This window comes from Vanacampus margaritifer, chromosome 14 (assembly GCF_051991255.1).
Source record: "Vanacampus margaritifer isolate UIUO_Vmar chromosome 14, RoL_Vmar_1.0, whole genome shotgun sequence".
In the NCBI taxonomy this organism is placed as follows: Eukaryota; Metazoa; Chordata; class Actinopteri; order Syngnathiformes; family Syngnathidae; genus Vanacampus; species Vanacampus margaritifer.
In genome coordinates, this window is record NC_135445.1 from 15,891,780 (window position 1) to 15,914,327 (window position 22,548).

The 22,548-nt window shown below is 40.1% G+C and overlaps 2 protein-coding genes across 2 annotated transcripts; one reads left to right on the forward strand and one right to left on the reverse strand.

The window, feature by feature from the left end:
* The first annotated feature begins 7,745 nt into the window (after window positions 1–7,745).
* LOC144034329 (uncharacterized) lies at window positions 7,746–11,239 on the forward strand. The gene is made up of 3 exons (XM_077543086.1): window positions 7,746–7,807; window positions 8,028–8,393; window positions 10,446–11,239. The coding sequence occupies exons 2-3, from the start codon at window positions 8,116–8,118 to the stop codon at window positions 10,870–10,872; spliced, it is 705 nt and encodes a 234-aa protein (XP_077399212.1). The 5' UTR covers window positions 7,746–7,807; window positions 8,028–8,115; the 3' UTR covers window positions 10,873–11,239.
* A 6,910-nt stretch (window positions 11,240–18,149) lies between these two features.
* LOC144033932 (5-hydroxytryptamine receptor 1A-beta-like) lies at window positions 18,150–19,657 on the reverse strand. The gene has a single exon (XM_077542353.1). The coding sequence runs from the start codon at window positions 19,575–19,577 to the stop codon at window positions 18,324–18,326; it is 1,254 nt and encodes a 417-aa protein (XP_077398479.1). The 5' UTR covers window positions 19,578–19,657; the 3' UTR covers window positions 18,150–18,323.
* Between the last annotated feature and the right edge of the window lie 2,891 nt (window positions 19,658–22,548).

Below are 22,548 nucleotides of genomic sequence, written 5' to 3' on the forward strand. Positions count from 1 at the left end.
TTGAGTTTTTTTTTTCTTTGCTTGGAAGTGGAGAGTGAAGTTTTTCATAAATATACAGAATTCGGCTTACACTTTCTTTTGTTGCACTCTAATGTGTAAGTAACTTTGTGTGAATAAAAACTGTTGCAATTTCCTTGACTGGAGTATGTCAAACCGCAACCATTGAAAACTGCTCTTGTAAACCCCCCAGTTTTATATATAATTGTATTTTGTTAACGGAACCTCTGCTGCTGTGACAAAACATCTAATCATTTCGACTTGCAGTGCTCACACAATGCCAAAGGGATGATGCATTGTGGGATGCATGATGCACTGACTAGTATGACACAGAAATTTTATTTTGACACATAGGTAAGTTGTTTTGGGAAAGCTTTTGCAGATGATCAATGGTGGTGTGCAAAATCATTCGTTATTTTTGGTAAAAGCACTAAGTGAATGCAGATGAGCCAAAGCAATTGAGAAGGATCTTGTGACTACCGACTCTTTGTTTGGGAAAGGAACTTGGAGTGAAGCATGCGTGACCAGCAGTGTTGGGAATAACGGCGTTTAAACTAACAAAGTTAGGTAACTCCAATCTTTTTTAATAAACGGACTAATCTAATTATTCTCTTCTTATTTGAAAAGCTGTTATTGTATGTGAAATGCATTGCGTTACAATGTATTAGTTTCAAGCCTCGAAGTAAGCTTTACAAGACGTTGCCGAAAACTTGCTCTAAAATTGTCTTTCGCGCACAGTTCGAGCCATTTATGTTGTCAGATCTCGTCACAATAAAAGTGCCTCGACAGCTGAAGAGTGTAGTGATTTTTATTTTTGGAGTTTATTTTATTTTATTCAGACACAATGGGAAGACTGATTGGCAGGCAAACACTGCTGTTATCACTGATAACATATCTTGCGTGTGTGTGCATGTGTCATATGCGTGTGAGCTGTATTAAACTATGAGTCAGCCATTTTTTAATAGAAAAACAAAATCTTTGATGACCAAAATAATAAATACTCAGGAAAGGTAAATTATTTATTGTGATTAGCATTTTGCCATGTTATTTTCTGGGTGAATTGTTTTGTTTGTTTGTTTTTAAAGCAAAGTCACTTAGGGGGAAGATTGTTTTGTGACATGGGCTTTTGGCAAGGGGATTTTTTTCACATTAAAGGCAGTGAGTCTGCTCACAACTACTCACAAAACGTTAGTCTATCATTGTAGCGGACTAATGTCACACCCTCTGGGACATTGCAATAAATACTGACATCCTTTAGAAGATTCTGTATATGTGGATGCAATTACTGGCAACAAGCAGTTGTCTTGTGTGCGAATATTATATATTATATGAGTGAAAGCATATTTGTGCTCAGTGTGAGCTGATGGTGCTTGTCAGTGCTTGAGAGTGTTTTCTCTTTGGTACTGAGGCGCATTAAAGAGCGGCACCAATTTCCGCTCTAGCAACCCGATGATTGCCATCAAGAGTCCGCTGACGTTCTGTCCTCGATTCTTCTATTAAGCATTCAAGCTCAGCTCTGTGTGCTATCTGTTGACAGTGAGGGGTAGAGGGTCACAGCTTAGCGGTCAGAAGGGAACTTTTGAGAGACGTCTCAAATATAAACAAACCATTGAGAGTGACTATTGACCATGTTCTTGACATTTTATACTTGGCCTTTTTTTTATTTAACATAATTATACAAAATGATGACAAAAGTAAATCAATTCCTTTAAGTCTGTGGCTGCAAAGGTTGGTTAGATTTTTATTTATTTATTTTTAAGTCTGTTTATTGGTTTGTTAGTTGGTTAGTTTGGTTGCTTAGAGCAGGCCGGTGCTAATGAAGGTAAGGCTCAAGTAATTGACACATGAACACTCTTCTAAAACACAAACCTTGGTGCACATTGAAACAAAGATCTATCAGGTCGACAGCACAGCATTATGGATCCCAAAATGGTGAGTTCTGTGCACCTCACTGAGGATGAATATGGACAGCCGAGTGACTGCGGGGCAGACCCGGCTGCCGGTCATCATCTGATGACCTTGTGCTGTCTGCTGTGGAAAGTCGATCTGACAGCACGAGGCCTAAGGCTGGAGACATACACGTGAATCTGCACATCATCAAACAGCAAACACTTGACGGAAGTGGCAGATTTTGTCAGTCGGCCCGGAACGAGTGGAAGGCTTTGTGTACTTAGCGCATCAATTGCACAATTAGTGAGCTGCAGGCTGCAGCTAGTCATTTGAGGTGGTGGCTTTAGTGTTTATTATGGTGAGATTTTTGAAAATGGGGAAGTTGTGAAATGGTTCAAGGGTTCCAGCAAAACATTCTCTGCTGATATCAAGAGTGTTATGATCTGGTGTGAACGTATTTTTGTTAAGCTAAAAAGTAGACGCTAGATAGCAAGACAATGATTTGTACACCTCTTGTACATCGGCTGGGATCAGCTCGTTACTGTGATGAATTGGCAACAAGTCCGAGCTGGATAGGAACCAGCTGATTATGACCCTGAATGCATAAATTAATAATTGTAATTATTTGTAATATTACAAATGTATGTAACTTTGTTAAATTGTAATACCTGTGTACAGGTTAAATACTAGAGGAACACAATTTTCGTTGAGATAGGTCTGACAGCTGTTTTTAGACAATTTTTGGGTGCGGAATCCAAAACTGATGTCAGTTTTTATCTATGTCAAGTTTTTGAGCTATAAGGTCCGCATTTTCTTAAAAATTTTGAAATAAATGTATGTAGGTAAATAGGACACTAAGGGCCAAATCCACTAAAAGTTTGAATGACTTGCGCGGCGCTAACTGGTAAAAATAGAGCAAACTGATTGGGTGTAAACATACAGGGTCTAATTTATAAATCACGCACAGATGAGAAAATGCATTACTAACTGCGCTGCCAAGCAGAATGCGTCTCGTGCACCGGTGGTATTTGTGTGTAAATGATGTCATATGCAGAGGGAACTTGCCACAGATAGCTGGTGTAAAGTTTGCTGTGGAAGCCTGGAGATGGCATCGTTATGCCCTTCCCTACACGCAGATCACACACTGTGCGTAGGGCACCATCCGCCGTGGGGGCCTCCATTGTATGCTGCTGCAACATCTGACCGAAGTGAGGGGATGCTGTGCCATATACAAGACATGACGTCCTAAATTACGTACGTTCATTCATTGTGGATTCAGCCGTCAGATGGAATAGTTACAAGGTTTGAAAAGTAAAAAAACATAAAAGAATTAGAACTTAATTACTCCCATTATTCCCATGGTTACAAGTCAGGTTAAAAGCTACAGCACTAATCCTCTTAATTCCTACTATGATAGCTTTCTGGGTCTCAATTGTGATTGCACTAACAACACTCTTCTTACTTCAGTCTTACTACAGCTAATCAGTGGAATCTTGCTTATCTGGAGTTTAAAGCAACACTAATGAACTTTCAGTTTACATTGATTATGGCGGCGCCATATGGACAAAAGCGGTAATGTTATGTTAAGAAGACCACATTTCGCACGAGGACAAGCGCATTGCGTCATTTTTTGGCTCACGCCAGCGAGTGAAAGCCGGACCACTGTTTATCCTTGACTGTCCTTTTTTCCGGGTAGCTTCCCTTTTTTTATTTTGTCTCCTGAGACAAAACTTTTCAGTTGTTTTGCAGCTTCTGCCATGAAAGCAGTAATCCTACCGTCAACATTCAAATTGACTTTGGTCTTTGTAACGAATGGGTAAATGGGGAAGTAATATATTCCATATGAAGTTCGCACATTTTTTTTAAGAGAGTTTTTTTATGCGGCAGTGTTCCTACCATCCTCCTTAAAGTTGCTTAGTGCCAGTAAAAATGACACAAACCCCCTTAGGCCATGGCAAAGGTACCATTCAACTAGTTTTAAGTCCATATTTCATCATAAGAGTTATGAAAATATTTTATTAAGGGTAAAAAGTTCCTTGGTGCTACTTTAAGCTGCGGAGAAAAAACTTGACATGCTAGAAAAATTGACAGCAAATTTGGAATCAGCAAGCCAATTTTAGTTTTAATAATGCATTAAAATAATTGCCTAAGTCATGTTTCTGTAAAAACTATTATTTTTGCCCAAATCATGTGTATCCTGAAAAATTTGTAAACGTGGCAATTATTTTAAGAAGGTGTCACTATTTAGAGGTATGTTTTTTGGCACTCAAGGACAGCGTCCTTTGTTGGCAAAAAAAAAAAAAAGAGAAAATAATTTATTTATTTTTTAGTTTTAATCAGCATAAAAATCGAACTCAACAGACGCCAAAATCCCCCATTGCTATCATTCGGTATATCAGTATTTTTCAGTTTTAAGATAGAGATAAATGTTCATGTATTTCTGAATTAATCGTCATGCTTTCAAATTTGACAGTAATTGCAACCAAATTATACCTATTAAGGCAATTTACTAGGGCCTACGAGCATGAGTAAATAACTAATTAAGCGGACATTCTGCTTACAGCGCATATTGATCATCGCTTTAGTGCAGTTCGACTTCAGATGTCAACAGTCTCAACCAGCCTGCCAGAGTGGCAGCTCTGCGCACCACATATGGAAATGACCACATTTGCTCTTCATATTAAAAGCTCATGAATAGATTTACATATCTAGGATCAGTGGGGAATTCTCTATGGCATCTTTTGTACACTGTCATTTTGCAGACATCACACCACTGCAGGTCATTATCATCAGCTTTCATGAATCTTCATCGTGTGGATTTATAAAACTAATTTTCATCATGATTATCTTCAATCCTCATAAGCAGAATCATTATGGGACTATTGCATCATCATTTCAACCATTTTCAGTATTTATTTGCTTTGCCCTGAATAGCACCAGCTGCAGAATGTGTACACATCGTTCCTACTTCACTTTGTGGTCATTACCACACAAGTTATCCATTTGCCATCCTCATCCTTCTCATTGTTAATCTATTCCTCACCTTTTTCTTTATTAGCATTATTTTTGCAATCATATGTAAGCCATCATCACCGTCCTCATTTTCACCACCATCTTAGGGAATCTGTAGTGCATCCTTATGAGCAAGTTGTGAGTATGATTGACCATCATTGCCACTGAATATGCCATTGCACTGATTGGATATTGTGACGGACATGAAATGGATTCAATCATAAGTGCAAAGGATCAGGAAACCGTACAAAAAGGGTCATCAAGGACAGCTAATGAGTGTTCATAATGACACCATCAAGTCCTCAGAAGTAAATCAAACCATCAAGTGTTTAAGCAAGAGTCTCTTGCTAAAGCCAACTTGAGTGAAAATAGCGCTTTCATCAAGATGTACCACCTCGTGATGGAAATTCCGGATATTTTAAGAGCTTTCTTTTGTTAGAAACCAACATCACCAGTACAGTCCATCTTTATTAAAAAAACAAAAACAAATGTTGTCCAGCTCTGATAAATCTGCCTATTATTATTAAATTTGCCTTGGGAAATCTTAACTCAACCACGATGACACTGGTCAACTTCTAATTGCAATTTTTCAGTTATGATGATTGACTGTATTTCAAATGATTTTTTACAGTGTCAAATGGTAACATCATAACGTTAACTGTAAATATGTTTACAGTGCAGGCAGTATTTAAAGTACACTTTACACTGATGTGATTGGCTGGATCGGTGATCGGGTGTAATGTCTTAATTTGCCAGATTGATCAAAGACAACATTGATCGGCTCCGCGAATAAGACATGACATTATATTTAATCCTTATCAGTGTTTTTTGAAGAATTTATTCCCCCTCATACATTTCAGTTGTCATCTATTATATGTGGATTTTTGCTATTGTGGGTCAGGCCAGTCCCCCGGGGACAAATGGTGGCTATCGAATGCAGAGTAAATTGTTTAAATAGATATATTGCTCCATCTTCTGATGGATTATCAGTTTTTTAAAAACTTGTTGATTGGTGATCGGCCCCAAAAAATCTGATCGTTTAAAGCTTAATTTTAAGCATCATTTTAAAATTTGTAACAAACAATAATGAGTCAAATAAAATAAACTAATTCCCTCTTGATGTCGCATGAGCTGTGATTATAAATGCATAAATAAGAACATAACTGTAAAAAATCTAATAAAATAAAAAAGCACAAAAAAAATGATATACTTTTCATGAACCTTGATAGCACATCATGGATCTGATGCTGTGACTTTATCTTGTCTCAATAATTTTTTTTATTTATGTGGTGGTTTAATGGTTTATCATGCCATATTGTAGCAATTAGCCACAATATCAACTGCAATATGTTAGTAAAATTTGTGAAATGGCTGCCTGTTCCAATTGTATTTGAAAGAAAGAAAAAAAAAGCAGATTTGCAATATGAGCCAGTTAAGAAGATTTGTTTGCAACAATGTTCATCGTTTGAAAACAATTACACTAATAATGCTCCACCTTGAGACACAACATCATTGTTCAAAAGAAAGGAAACGTTGTTAATGTTTCTCAACTTTTTTCAAATTTGCATTGCAAGAATCAAAATTACATTCCTTTCTTTTACTGTCTGTGGTTTTAGGATCGAGCATTGTTCCTTGTTCCATTTTCAGCCGGGTTGTCTGGGCGGGTCACCTCTCCCCTCAACCACAATTGGACTGGTGATAACGGATCTTTTAATATTACTCTCTCCGATATCAAAGGATTGTGAAAGTACCAAGCAGGGATATTGAGTGCGAGCTAAGAGTTGCTCCTTTTTGGCTTGGCATGGAATCAAAACTTATTAGACCGATAAATGAAAGCTGGACTTGTATTGAAGCAAGCCTTTTTAGTGCCAGTGTGTCATTTATTTGTTCCCCTGAATACTGGCTAAATCAGATAGTCGCAAACCTTTCACAGCGCCTGCCATCTGTCTGCATCTGTTGACCTACACCAGCATTGGCAATGTTACTGTGAGGTTTGGTGGCACAGACGCAGATGTTTACTTCCTCTTTGAAAGAACATATGTTTAGTTTCGGTCTTTGGTCCAGATAAAGCAGCACCGCAAAGGTCAGACTATTAGTTGGATCTGCGCATGTGGCATGCCAAGTCAAATGACATGTGGATTTATCTTATAACACCGATGCTACTACATTTTGCAACATTATTTTGGATGAGAATTAAAGTAGAAATCAACCACCCAAAACATTTCTTGACAACATGTTTTATTCAGCCCCACTAATCTAAATTCTATTTAATTCCGGTTAACATTGAGTTAAACCCACAAAATCCTGCAGTTTTTACCAATATCAGAAGGCGGCCATTTTGCTACTTGCTGTCGAGTGAAAATGACATCACAGTTGCTCAGGTCTCAGGTAACAACCAATCACAGCGCAGCTTCAGAAAACTGGTGAGCTGTGATTGGTCGTTGCCTGAGCCCTAGCAACTGTGAGTCATCTTCAGTCGTCAGCAAGTAGCAAAATGGCCGCCCCATGAGATGGATAAAAACGGCTGAATTTTGCTTCATAACTGATATTCCACAAATGTAATATTAATCAGATTGTCATGTTTAGACTAGTGAGGTCCCATATTATTGTCAAGAAATGTTTACGGTTGACTTGCCCTTTAAGGATACTTACACATAATAGCATGCTATTCTCTACATGATTTAGACATGCATTAATCTCCTTAGAAGCATTGGGGAGGGGGGGGGGGGGGGACATCCTTGACTAGTTTCCTGTAACCATGACGATAGGAAGTCATCACAGTGCTCCGTTAAGGAAGTGTACTGTTTCCTGTTGTTTTTACTAGCTTCCCTCCAATTGTACGTGCCTGGAATTTTGCATTCAGTCCTGGAAAGCTCACAACCACAAAGGCCGTGTGCTCCTGTTCAAGGTAATTTGTGCTTCTATACATTTTTCTGACAGACTTACTGAATGATTATCTTAATCTATGTAAACATTTTATAAGCATCATTGGTTCAAAGGCATTTATAAAAATATCTAAAATGTTTATGGTTCAGACATGATTTTAAAAAAACTGCATTGTTTAACCATTTGTGACTCTTATTTTATATTATAGACATCAGCAGTAATTTTTGCATATCATTTTACAGGCCATTTGAAGCTAACCGCTGCAGGCGGCATGGTTTATAACCGAGTATCACTCCAGTCCCTTGACTGTGTTGCTCAACCGTGCTAGTGATGCAGGTTCGAGCTGTGGTCGCCAACAGCACTTCTCCCAAGATCTTTCCCCATTCTGAGACAGCTGTATTGACCACCAGCCAGCCAGCCCAAGTCCAAGCAGTTGTCAGAGCCAAAGACGAGATGGCGACAGCAGAGCCCCCCAGGACCTGTGGCTCATCTGAAACAGCTGGGAAATCCTGCTGGAGTTTGGATGCCAGAGTGGTGATGCTTCTGGTGACTCTAGCTGGAGCTGTCATCTTGTTGCTTCTGTACAGACTCTTGCAAATACGACACAGGTGTGTAGAAAATGTTCACTGCCAAATGTAAATTTCTGCTCTTGGCTGTCAGCTACATATACAAGAACTGTAACATCCATCCATTTTATATAGCTTGTATCATGTTAATGGTCCTCATGGGCAGCTGGAGCCTATTGGAGCTGACTGGGCGAAATGTGGTCTACAATCTGAATTGGTCTCAAAAACGGAGTTATTCTTGTGATGCTTTATTTGTTACGGTCCGGTCACGGAGCGGAGTTGAGTCTGTCTGGAGTGTGGAGTGGAGGACCCAAAATGGAGGGAGTCAGGAGAACCACAGCAGGAGTGAGGGTGCGACTGACGTACTTTATTTTACAGAAAACACTAACCGGGGTACTGGTTAGTATTGAATAAACAGAACCGAAAAGATACAAAATCAAAGTAACAGACAGACCACCGGCGGTGACCGTGAAAAGCGGCAATGATCCCACGCCCACTGATCACCACCAGGAAACTAAATACACCCACACTAACGAGGTGACTCGACACACCTGGGCCCAGGCACAAGTGGCTGAGGGCCCGGATTGGTCAACCCGAGGAAGGGCAGGACCCCACTCAGGACCAATCGAGACCCCCAACCAAAACCAGAGCCCCAAACATGACATTATTAATATGTTGACATGACATATGTTTTTCTTGAGCTTCTCACAGCATGGTTATAAAAAAATTATTCCGATTAGTTTGATCTTTTCTCCGCCTTTGTTCTGCTTCCCTAAAACTCCTTATTTAATCCTTTCTTTATTTCAACCATCTTTAATGAGAGATTTGTTTGTATTGATAACTTTTAATTTTTTGGGTGGTGCCACCAGTCTAGGCTTGCCTGTCGTTAAAAATCATCGGCCCAAAAAAAACCCACAGGAGGCAGCTAAAATGTTTATTAAAGTAATTTGCAGCCACTTCAGACATATGGTACCACTCACAGTTCGCATGGACGCCTCTTGTGGAATAAAACACAGCACGGTGGTCAGAAACTGCCAATAGAGGAATATGGGGCACACACGTCAAATCCATAAGTGATGACCAAGTCCAGTGTGTGTCCTATAGTGTTAGTTGGCTGCCTGACATGTTGGATACAATCTAAAATATTAAAGACTATTTAAAATGCCACATGCAAATTAAAATCACCAGTTTAAAGGATCCTATCATAGTTATTATTAATGACTGCAAAAAAATCTGTGATTAACTCATTGAATACCAACAATTTTCATTGGGAGCAACCCCCTTCAATACCAGCCGTTTTACTGGATTTTGACTGATCTTGCAAGGCCCACAGAATTGTTCTATTGCTATATAAACTAAAGATGACGGCATGCTGGACGCTAGTAGCTCGTATCAAGCTAAATTTGTTAATAAAAAATTATGCTCAAATTGAACTCAAAATTGGTGTCATTATCGTAACATTACAATCATGAAGGTGGCATTACAACCTGGGTGCAATGTGTCCAAACAAATACCTCAACTAATGAGGTTTTGTTTTCACCAGCTGTTGACATTACTGTCCACTTTTTGTTTTATTTACATCTTTCCAAATTACGCAACTCTGAACTCTTTATTTAGTAATTTTAAAACAACCATAGCTGAAACAAAGTGCTGTACTTGAGTCAAAATCAAACATAAAACATTTTAAAACAAAGTAAAAAAAACAAAAAAAAAACAATGAAAACTAATAATACACAAAAACAAGGGTAGAGTCTCAAGCTGTGTTGAAAGCCAAGGAGTAAACATTTCAGGCTGGTTGTAAAAAGTGAAGGGGACAGTGAAGGGGCTTTAATGTACACCAAGAGGTAATTCCATAATTTGGTACCAGCAACAGAAAAGTCTTTATTTGTAGACTTCGGTCCTCAAGGAGGCCAAGTGACCTGAGGTGATCCATGCTAGCTAAGCTAGCTAGTAGCACTGTATTGTGTCCTTCAGCACAGGTCTATCTTTGTAGACTTAGTAATATTTTGGATATAAGTCTTGTGTTGCTTTGCTTAATTAGACTATGCAAGTGTATTTGTGAGTGGTGACTTTGACTTTTGCGGTGTTCCACAGGCTGAGAAAGGCGAGTGCAAGACACGCTCTGGAGTATTACAGCTTCTACCGCACAGCCACCTACACATTCAAACACCCATCGGCATATGAGAAGCTGCCGAATGGCAACGTTTCGCACAGCGTTGTACCTGTGCAAACTGTTGCCATAGCGACACCTGTTGCCTCCACCCTACTGCCACCCATTCCAGTACCCCTTCCAGCCTTCATGCCCCTCCCCCCGGCACCTGTTCGTCCTGCAGTACCTTCAATCCAGATGCCTCCTCCTCCTCTGCCCGTTATCTCTACCGCCGCGCCAAGCCCCCACCTGTCATGGGGTGCCTGCTCAGACGTCGATGTGTACTCTCGCATTGGAGCTTACAGGCCCTCCAGGCTCTCCAGCCTATCTAGCCATTCAAAGGTCATTCTTTTTGAACATTCGTCTCTCTGATCTGAATGTACTGCTTATCACGAAGTCTGTTTTGCGTCTACTTCCTCTTCATATTATTTGATTCTTCAAATAATTATATTACAATATTACTGTCTCTGAATTGTAATGTGTTATACTTATGCATTACTTTTGTGTCACCTTCGCAAAAGCAACTTCAGGAGTGAATATGACATTTAACGAAAATACAGTTAATGCTGTTAAAGACAAAATTAGACCTCCTGCATAATGACCCATCATAGGTCTACTTTCCATGAATACTTTTTCACAAAATTAAACACGTGTCTCTTTACAGCCACAGATTAGAATAAAATTAAATAGTGAAATGCTTGGGGGGTATTTTCAACCCTAAAAATACAACAGCCTACTCCTTTTCAAACTTCACAGTGGACACATTTGTACATGCATGCGTGGCTTTGTGCAAAAATCAAATCTGTCTTTTACAAATCAACCTATGCCAACTCACCTGCTTGAAAAAAAAAATTCTGGTGAACTTGAACGTTAACTCAAACTGAAAAATGTTCCTCTTTGAGCCTACAGTACATGTTATGTTGAATGCTGTTTGCTGTCAAACCAGCCAGCCGGCTCTCACCGAGTGGCCAATGCTAGCTAATCCTGCCCTAGCAAGTTACTACTAACTTACAGTATGTAACATAACCCAATATTTGAACTAAGCCTACCAGTATCGGTATGAGATGTAATCGGGCTGCCGGATCGTGTCGGATGACGTCATGCTACAGGATTTGCTGGAAATGATCCGGTTGATGTCAGACATTGGAAAGAAAATATTAAAGATGTAATTTATAGGGCAAAATGCACAGAATGAAATTGTAAAAACAAATAAATAATAAAATAGATTGAATAAATGACAAATACACAAATTAATTTACTGATCTGTGACAAATATTGTCAGGTTAGATTGCTTGAACTTGTGTTCCTATTATCATTAAGACTATGTTTGTGATATATTGTGATTTGTGAACAGCTAAAAAAGAAACCAAACCAAAGTGAACACATCTGACTGCGCATTTCGTTAGCGCTGCTGTACTGACGTCATCGGCAAGCACGAAAGCACTGCAGTCTGTTTCATTTATTCAATCTTAAAGTATCCTGCTTTTATATTCTTAGGTTTATTTACGTTTTTACAATTCCAGTCCATACATTTTGTGATTTAAATGACATCTTTAATCTCCATCCATCCATCCATTTTCTTAACCGCTTTTCCTCACAAGGGTCGCGGGGGCCACTGGAGCCCATCCCAGCTGGCTTCGGGCAGTAGGCGGGGTACACCCTGAACTGGTTGCCATCTTTAATATTTTCTTTCCAATTTTTTGACGTCAAGCGGATAATTTCCGACCAATCCTGTAGCGTGATGTCATCAGTAGGCGACCCCGATACAATCTGGCAGCCCGATCACATCTGATACTGACACCGATATTAGTGAATGGTAAGCATCTCCCTTAGTTAGTTCCCGAGGCCAGTGATTCTTAGTCATTGGGGCCGCGAGCGCCATCTAGTGGGCTGCAAAGTAATTTCAGTTTTGAACAGAACAGAATTGCTCCTCTGGGTTACCGCACGCAATCGATGAGGCTGTTCCAAAATTAGAAACAGCGTCGCTGAACCTCCGTTGAATGAGCTGCTCGTGACGTTTGCAAATATCTTGCATCAAATAACGGCAAAAATATGCAGGGAAGTAATGCAGCACGTTGGAATTTCATGTTTTTTTTTTCTATTTCCGAGTTTCGTTATGCATTCAGCCCGACGTGATTACGCAATATACAGTACTCCACTCGCAAAAAGCACAGTAAACCGCACCAAAGATTGATAATGTGAAGAACTCCCTTGAGTGAATCACAATTATCAATCTGGTTTCACTGCCTCCTTTGTGTAACACGTTGTTTGCCAATGTGTATTTTTATGTACTTGCAATTAATTGAAAAATATTTGTTTTGTGAATTATTAATTTAGTTTTTGTATTTTAGTTGTGCATGCTGAAGTGTTTTTGTACTGCACATGTCATTAGCGCAACAAAAAGAGAGAGCGGTGTAACCGACTGAGCCTCGTTCGAGAAGGAGAGTTCAATAAAGAGAGGCGAGCTTGAATCCGGTCCTGCCGTGCCTGGTTAATTTAGCAGGGAAGGCGCCAGAAAATATCAGAAACTTAAACTATTTGTAACCTGCCTTTTACCCAGACTCTGAAAACAACAACATCTTAAGGTTACATTTGTTTAAAAAAAACAATCAACATAAACACACACAAAAACGCAGAAGTTGATTCCGGCTTGTTGAGCATCTTATTGGGTGTCAGTGTTTACACATAAATAAATGGCCGCCCCGAGATGGATAAAAACTGCTGGATTTTGCTGCATAACTCATATTCCACTAATGCAATATTAACCAGAATACCGTATTTAGACTAGTAGGGCTGCATATAACATATTATTGTCCCAAAAATATTTTGTAGTCTGTACACAAGAATGGCATTGCAAGAGCAATCTATTTTTGTTTATTTGTTTTGCTTTTACCTCATTTTGGAAAAGAGCTCTTAATTTGTTGTATCTGCACTGGCAATATGAATATACTGAATATTCATAATGTACAGTATGTATATGACCAGTCTACTAAAAGCCAGTAAATTATTGTGTGAATGCACTTTTAATTCGCAGATAGCTGTGCTGAGAAGACATTTGAGCAACAAGATGTTGAAACTAGTGCTGTTAAAGTTAAAGCGTTAACTAATTAATTAATCGCAAAAAAATGATGGCATTAATCATGTATTAACGCAGATTAATCACACTATTAATTTTGACCGCAGATTATCCTTGAGCTAACAGTGGATGGTTACATTAAAGGTATCACAGGTTGTGTTTGAGTAATAAACATAATTGCATGCATGCAAGTAAAGCATTTAATAAATGTTTGCGTATGCCATTCAGAATATTTGTTCATGTCAATCTACTGGGGTCATTTTTCCCATCATTTTGAATTACGCATTGTAATTACCTGATTAGAAAAATAGGAGGATGAGCGTGCGTAGCGGATCAAAAAATGTTTAAGACGGTCTCCTAACATTAAATGTCAAAAGAATGAACACATAACAGGTGCTCTTTAAATTTGGCGGGCAAAAATGTTGATTAAAAAAAGCCTTTTTAATTAAGCGATTAATCGTGATTAATCAAAATTCTCAGAAGCGATAAATCTGATTAAAAATGTAATCGTTTGACAGCTCTAGTTGAAACCCAACCCATTCTAGGACGCAGGTGTCAAACTCAAGGCCCGGGGGCCACATCTGCCCTGCCACATCATTTTATGTGGCCTGCAAAAGCAAATCATCTGCTTCGACTTGATCGGCTAAAATACCATTTGTTTTCACTTTTAAAAACATTGAGATACTGTTTACATGTTGTACAAACACGACAGGTTGGATTGAAGGAGTAAAAGAAAGTGGTCGGAGTTGAAAGTGGATGCCCCACCCCTCCCCCAAATTAAAAATAAATAAATGAAGATCTAGCGACAGTGTTGCTGCTCTTATAGTGACACACACACACACACAAAGTGACACAAGTCATGCAAATGTTGCTGCCCTGAAAATGATTTATGATTTATTTCCTTTGAAAGCCATGATTCTCAGAACGCCTCCCTTACTTCTCTCATTTCCAAACGACATGTGGAGAAAGCAAATAGTAATTGTTGTTATTGCCCGCCAAGTTGTCTCCTCTGCAGGGTACCGCAAACAACCCTTTCAAACTCTGAGATGCAAATGTGCAATTAGCGTTGATCACTTTGTTTGTCAGTCTAGCGAAAAGTTCAAGACAGCACAAAGAAACCACATTTGAAAGTGTCAACAAGAATAGTTGGAAGGGAGGATAAACACGTCCTGGGGAGTTCAAGCAAACACGCTGCTATTGACTTGTATCAAAACGTGATGAACATACAATAGCCATCATTATTAGGACACACACTACAGACACTGGTGTTTGCTTCCCATCACTTCAGGTCACTTCAGGTCAATATAAGGTGATACAATAGTACACTTACATTTGGCCAAGTCAATGCGCTCTAATATACTTTCGCCACCACCTGACATAAGCTATAGCTTTAATTACCAAGACACTGTGACAGTACAAGCTACTTCCCCCTTTTTTAGCATCCAAAAACTAAGAAATTAAGTCACTGCTCTCTCCACCACAATGTCCAATCTATTACGTAAACATTCTGTTGTGTATAAAAAAAGAAAAAAAAGATCCAATGAACAAGCCTTTGGCTATTTGTGTGAAATGAACTGCTTCACTCGTGTCACCTCTAAGCTTGCTAAAACAAAACCACGAACAAACACGTCAAAATTGTGACAATCCGTTGCGTGGGTGCAGTGCGGTTGTAAAAGGTCAAAGCATAATTCCCGTGACGGCAGAGTGCCGACGGTGCCTCTGCAGGGCAAGTTTGATTGAACAATGCAAGAGTCTATTCCATGCTCTTCACCTCCTTCAATAGGCAGGATGATTACAGACAACTGCACTTAGCAGCAACTGCAACATATCTGTCTGACTCCATCAACTGGTACCTGGCAAAAAAAAAAGAGAAAAAAAAGTGTGGAATCACTGATCTAATGGAGGAGCTTGTTCTGCCTGTCACTATCTATCGCTGTCATAGATGAACAGAGATATATTTCTTATTAATAAATTATATTTTTCAGATAAATTAAGTGAAACTGGATAACCCCTAAAGACACTAGTCAGGTTTCCATCGAAATGTTTTGAATTTTTTATGCGAATTTTGTGAAAATGCGCAAAATGGACATGCGACTTATGTCCATTTCCATCCGCTCTCCTTTTGCGAATATGCGCCGCGAGATGACATTGTAGTGATGGAAATTTGGGACAATGGGGAGTTCCAGGTGGGAATGTTGGTTTTGACGGACTGAACGGGAGTGAAGTGTGTCATTACATTGAGAGCTGATGTTAATAAAGCCATCTAAAATTGCATTAATGTTTTTTTTCCCCTTTAAGTAAATATAAAAAGAATCGTGTTTCTTCGCCTCCCCAAACACATCTTACTTTATCATCCACCATTTATTGTGACTACAAACGTGCGTGTGACGTCGTATCGGTCAAAACGTGCGACGTATATCCGGTCTTGAATTCGAATAAAAATAAGTGGATGGAAACCCACCCACTGCTTTCAATTGATTGGTCAACAGACGATTGTCCATGGTGCAGAAAATGGATAGAGACCCTAATTGGGCCAAGTGGTATTGAAAATGGATGAATTGATGTAATTTAGGAAAAGGTCATGAAGCAAAGAAGGCTTGTAATATATTACAATAATTGTTGATTGTATGGAGAAAAGCACTACTTTAATTAAACAACAGAGATCCCAGCAATAGGAGCTCAAAATATAAATTGGGAAATCGCTTCTTAATGCTGAATGAACATTATGCTAAAATGCGCATCAATTGCAAAGTTTGAATAGATTTTTTTTGTTTCTGGTGTCATCAAGATTCAAGGCTCAGCTTGCGAAGGTCACATGAGCAAACCTAGAAAACACCTGAGGTGTGATTGGTCGTTACCTGAGCCCTGAGGCATTGTGATGTCATTTTCAGTCAACTGCCAAAATGGCCGCCCACTGAGTTGGATGAGAATGGGTGGATTTTGCTGCTTAATTCATTTTCCACATACACAATATTAATCAGATTGACATGCTTAGAATAGTGGGAGTTGATACAACATATTGTTAATAATTTTTTTGGACCTGACTTACACTTTAATAATGCTAAAATGTTACAACTTTGTACAATTCATACTGCTTTTTGCAAGGGCAAATTTATGCCTCGAACGGATTACATTATTTCCCAGGGAAAACATTATTTTAAAATTGAAACAAGAAAAGTCAACCAGAGTGACAAAGCTGATGTTAACATTAAATTGTTAGACTAATTCTTCCTCTGTCAAAGGAAACAAATGGCTCTGTTTTATTAACTGGTGCAAATCCTACAAGACACTCCTTCTGCTTGCACGTATACAAGCATCAGGCTCTGTCGGTATTTGTGCCATGGCACAGATGTGCGGTCTGAAAATAGAGTCTAAAATGTTTATTAAGGTCAGTTGTTGCCTTATTACAATAAAGGTTCTACTCCTGCTTATTTCGTCATGTCTTTTTAGCGCTTTGTTTCCATTTTCATCTTAAAATATGGGCAAATAGTATAAAAAGTGGAGCTAAGTTGCAAAACACAAACATCGTGTGAAAAACTTTTTACGCCTCTCCTGCTTTGGAAAGACTGGATTCTATCTTTCAATGCAGTTATGTCATACTGCTCTGAGTGAAAAAACAAATAAAATAATGCAAAAATAATAGAAAAGAATACAGATGTATTGTGTGTGAAGGCTGCCAGCTGTGGGCCACTCAAACACACCTCAGTATTCTTGTGTTGCACCAGGCCTTTGATCAGGTAATTGCCCCTTGGGCTGCCGGAGTCCCATATGTTGCCACGGCAACCACCTCTCCAGCATCCTGCCCCCTCCGCTGCCTTTCAAGATATATTGTTTGTTATGAGACTCAGAGTGGCAAAGGGAAAAGGGCATTGGAGACACACCCTGACCCCTGTAACAACAAATCCTTTTTTTTTTTTTAGTGGACTGGTGATGTGTGTAAAAAAAAACGTGTCTTTTTTTTTTCTATCGTCCATGCACACATAACACGATCCTACTTATGTGCCATAAGGCCCCGTGTCACTGTCACTCATGTTCCTTTATTTACACCTCCCATGTAGATACTCAGAATTTGCCAAATCGAAATTAGTTCAGCATTTGTATACATTTGCCCCTCCTGACTGTATAACAGATAGGCTTATAAAAAATAAGTACATTTAGCAGGATGAAATCCTTCCATGCAACTTCATATGGCTCTCCACGGGAAAATTTAAAATGAGAAAGCTTCAGAAACATACGTTAGAACACATCTTTTTCAGGCCGTGGAGCTACATTTAATTTACTGTTGGAGAAAATAAGTGAAAGAAACTTTGTTGCTGTAAACAACATATACTGTATATATATATATATATATATAAACGTTTAACCTGCAGCCGCTTATTACATAACACAAAGTGATTTTTCTTGCAGGGAAAGACAATAATAAATGCCCACATTATAATTTTTTTAAAATGTCAACTGTTTAATTAAAGCACAGGTGAACCCAGATGACATCAACAAGTTTTCATATGCATATAGAAAATTTTAGTCTTAATTTTATAGATACAAAAAATGAAAAATGGTGATCTGACTTTTATTGTTAAACATTACAGAACAAGGTGAGGACCATAGAGTTTTATCAACGCACATACCTCATAGTAATATTTAATACTTGGATGGTGATGGTGGAGTCAGCGTATTTTCTTTTATGGTCAGTCGCTTTACAGTCTGTTCAAGCAGCTCCTGTCAGGTTGGCGAAATTAAAAGGTATTTAGGGTCTGCAGAAATGACACTTGATGATTTTCTTAAAAGCCCCCTGAAAGTCTTTGTTGAAGTATGCGTAAATGATGGGGTTGAGCAGAGAGTTGGAGTACCCCAGCCAGTTGATCACGTCCTCCAGCCAGCGGGGCATGTAACACGACTCCTGGCAGAAGGGCATGACCAGGGCGACGATAAAGAAGGGCAGCCAGCAGAGGATGAAGGTGCCCATGATGATGCCCAGCGTCTTCACCGTTTTGCGCTCCCGAGCCAGGGCGATCTTCCTTTTGGCCTCGGTTGCCTTCTCGTGCCTGCTCTCGAACAACGGCACTGTGCTCGGAGTATTCGGCAACGGGAGGTTGCCTTTGAGGCTGCTGTGAACCTCGATGATCTCCAGAGATTCTCCGTCCTCGGCGTGTTTCACCGCGCCGTTGACGCACGGCGCATGGCGCGGCTCCACGCTCCTTTTCCAGCTTTTCGTCTGCGCCTCTCTTGGCGTTTTTTTGTGGATGAGCGTGGGGGATACAGCCGAGCACGAGTCGGCCACTTTCTTTTTTTCGCTTTTACGCACAGTCCTTCTAATGCGAAACCTGGCGGCTTTAAATATCCGCCCGTACAGAACCAGCATAAGCATGAGCGGGATGTAGAAAGCACCGAACGTGGAGTAAATGGTGTACCAGAGGTCTTGCCTGATCTTACACTGCTTTGGGTTCTTCCTGTCTTCCTCCACGCTGTTCGGCTGAGAGCGCATGATCAACATAGGCGGCACGGAAATAGAGAACCCAACCAGCCAAGTGACGCTGATCAAAATCGCTGCTCTCCGAGGCGTCCTCTTATTCATGTATTCTATGGGCTCGGTAATGGCCCAGTATCTGTCCAGTGCGATGGCGCACAGGTGCAATATGGACGAGGTGCAGCATAAAACATCCAAGGAGATGAAGATGTCGCACGGGATCTGTCCCAGAGTCCATCTGTTTAACACCTGGTATAGCGCTGCCATGGGCAGAACCAGCACCGACACCATTAAGTCGGTGACAGCGAGAGAGCCGATCAAATAGTTGGCTACATTCTGCAAAGAGCGCTCCAAGGCGATGGCCGCCACCACACACGCGTTCCCAAAGATAGCGCACAGAATCAGCGCGCAAAGGAGGAAGGAGGTGAGGACTTGGTAACTCAGCCTCACCTCCTCATCTTCGGCTGCTTTGGTGGTATTGTTTACAGGGAGGTCAAATTGAGACGAGACTGTCGTGTTGTTTGCGTCCTCCATGCCGGTTTGACACTATTTAGAAATGCTCCCAGTCGGCACAGAGCGAACTGTCTCACTTTGAAGCGCACATAGAGGACTACTCCGCTGTTTGAGGCTCTGCAGCTTAGAGAGATGTTGCTTATTTATACCAATGCGTCACTGTGTCTGAGGGTGCAGGGAGGACGCTTGCAACCCAGCAGTCTATCTGGTTGCTTTTGCGGAAATAGGGATGAAAATAGTCATTAATAATTTGTTTACTTGTTGTCAAAAATAAGTATGTTTATCGAATAATTCTAGGCTTATTTTTGTGTTTCTTAATTTGCACCAAAAACAATCTAAAATCCATTTAGAGCCATATAGGCTACACTGAAAGCAATCTACATATAGACTACAAATATGAATAATAAGTCAATGCAAACAACCAGTCAAACAAACTGTCGAACAGCCTATATATTTGAAGACTAGCCTTTGTCTGCCTGCCTGCTGTCTAAATATAGTTTTCTACTTTTACTATAGCATAGGGGCGGAACATTGTATCTCCAAAATCGTCACTTTTCAGGAGATCCCCAGAACGAAATTTGCTCAACCATTAACATTACATCATCAAAGAGAGCAGGTAATTTTCAACACTTTAGATTGGTCAATAATGTGCAAAAATAACACCCACACGTGGACTGGCTAACAGAATAGATTTTTTTTAAAGTAGGAATTTTACCAAATTGTGACTTTTGAGGTTTCAGCTCGAAGCCTGCAAGCCATATAAATAATTTATACAATATAGCCTATATAGCAGTATTGGGCAAATTCGGTCCTCAAGGGCCAGAGTCCTGCAGGTTTTGGAGGTTTCCCTGCTGCAACGCAGCTGATTCTAATCAATAGGATAATTACCAGTCTTATGCAGAGCTTGCTGGTGAGCTGATCATATATCAGGTGTGTTGGAGAAGGGAAACATCCAAAACCTGCAGGAGTCCAGCCCTCGATGACCGACTGTGCCCACCCCTGCTATATAGGCTACATATCATACAGTGGCTATATGCCTCTATCACAGTTGTTTTCCAGTCTAGGTATACACTCTAAAAATGGATTGGTCAAAAAAAACTACCAATCTAGTAAATTACGCTCATATTGGCTGGATTAACCAATAGATTGGTCAGATATTGACCATTCCGGGTGGTTACGGACACACCAATTTTATTGGTTAGCCAAAGAACCAATTAAATTGGTTACAATAGAAAGTAAGTCTAGATCGATCACTTGGAAATATATTTATTGTATCAATTTATTGTATTCTAAATGTATTTATTAATTATTATAAGTGATTACAATATACAATATTAGCCATAATATTAGCCATTAGCCGTAGCAAGACGGAGTATCTGTGTGTGAATGGGAGGGACCCAAATGGAAGAGTGAGGTTACAGGGAGAAGAGACGAGGAAGGTGGTGTCATGTCTGGGAAGATCTGGCTTTGGTTGAGGGCCCTGAGTGGGTTCCCGCCCTTCCGCGGGTTAACCACTCCGGGCCATCAGCCACTTGTGCCTGGCCCCAGGTGTGACTAGTCCCCCAATTAGTGTGGGTGTATTTAATTCCCGGGTGGTGATCAGACAGCGTGGGATCATTGCTGTTTGTCACGGTCACCCCTGGAGTTCGTGCTGTCATTTTGATTTGATTTGATTTTGGACAATAAAATACGTCAGTCTAACCCGCACTCCTGCTGTGGTTCTCCTGCCTCCCTGCATTTTGGGTCCTCTACTCCACATGCTGACAGACATCACGCCGCTCCGTGACTACATCGTGACAGGTGGAGGTCTTTAAGTATTTAGGGTCAACAGTCCAGAGCAATGGAGAGTGTGAAAAAGAAATGATGAAGCGTGTGCATGCAGGCTGGAACGGATGGAGGAAAGTGTCAGGTGTGATAGAGTTTCAGCTCAAATGAAAGGAAAGGTTTATAAAACTGTAGTGAGACCAGCAATGTTGTTTGGTCTGAAGACAGTGCCACTGAGGATAAGACAGCAGGCAGTGCTGTAGGTAGCAGAGATGAAGAGGCTGAGGTTCTCTTTGGGATTGACCAGGATGGATAGAATCAGGAATGAGTACACCAGAGGGACAGCGCATGTTAGAGGCTTTGGAGATAAAGTCAGAGAGGCCAGACTGACATGTCCAGAGGAGAGAGAGTGAGTATATTGGCAGAAGGATGCTGAGGACAGGGTTAGATGGAGGCAACTGACCCCTGAAGGAAAAAGTCCAAAGGAGAAGAAGAAGATTACAATATATAATTTTGTGTTTAAAAATGGAATTGTGTGTTTTGATATATCACTAAGCGTGACCAGATTAGTTGCCTAGAGGTAGAGTGTCTACCCTGAGACTGGGTGGTTGTGGGTTCAATCCCTGGTCATACCAAAGACTATAAAAATCGGACCCATTTGCCTTCCACCTTGACACTCAACATTATGGGTTAGGATTGGGGGGTTAGATCACCAAATGATTCCAAAATGCGGCCCCTGCTGCTGCTGCTCACCGCTACCTCAGGGGATAGGTCAAATGCGGAGAACAAATTTCGCCCCACTTAGGTGAGTGTGACAATCAGTTGTAGTTTTTTTTCCGGAACTCGTGACCCACGGGATTCCCAGAAAGATGTCAGCCTCTAACACAGATTAACCAATATCTTGGTCAGAATGACCAATTTATATCGGTTGGCCCAATCACCAATATATATTGGTTGGAAACACCTACCATTCTAGAGTGATTATTTTAATCAAAGGATTTGTTGGACACATAACTTGGTCAAATTTAACCTTTTTTTTGTTGTTGTAAATTTGACCAATCCGTTTTTAGGGATGAATGGACAGATAGATAGATAGATAGACAGACAGACAGGTTTGTTGATGCAGGACTATTTACGTATTTAGGCTTTAAATGCACCATTACACATTTGTGGTTATGATGGAATTATTGGTTAGAGTTACACATACAGTATTGTATCATTTCATATC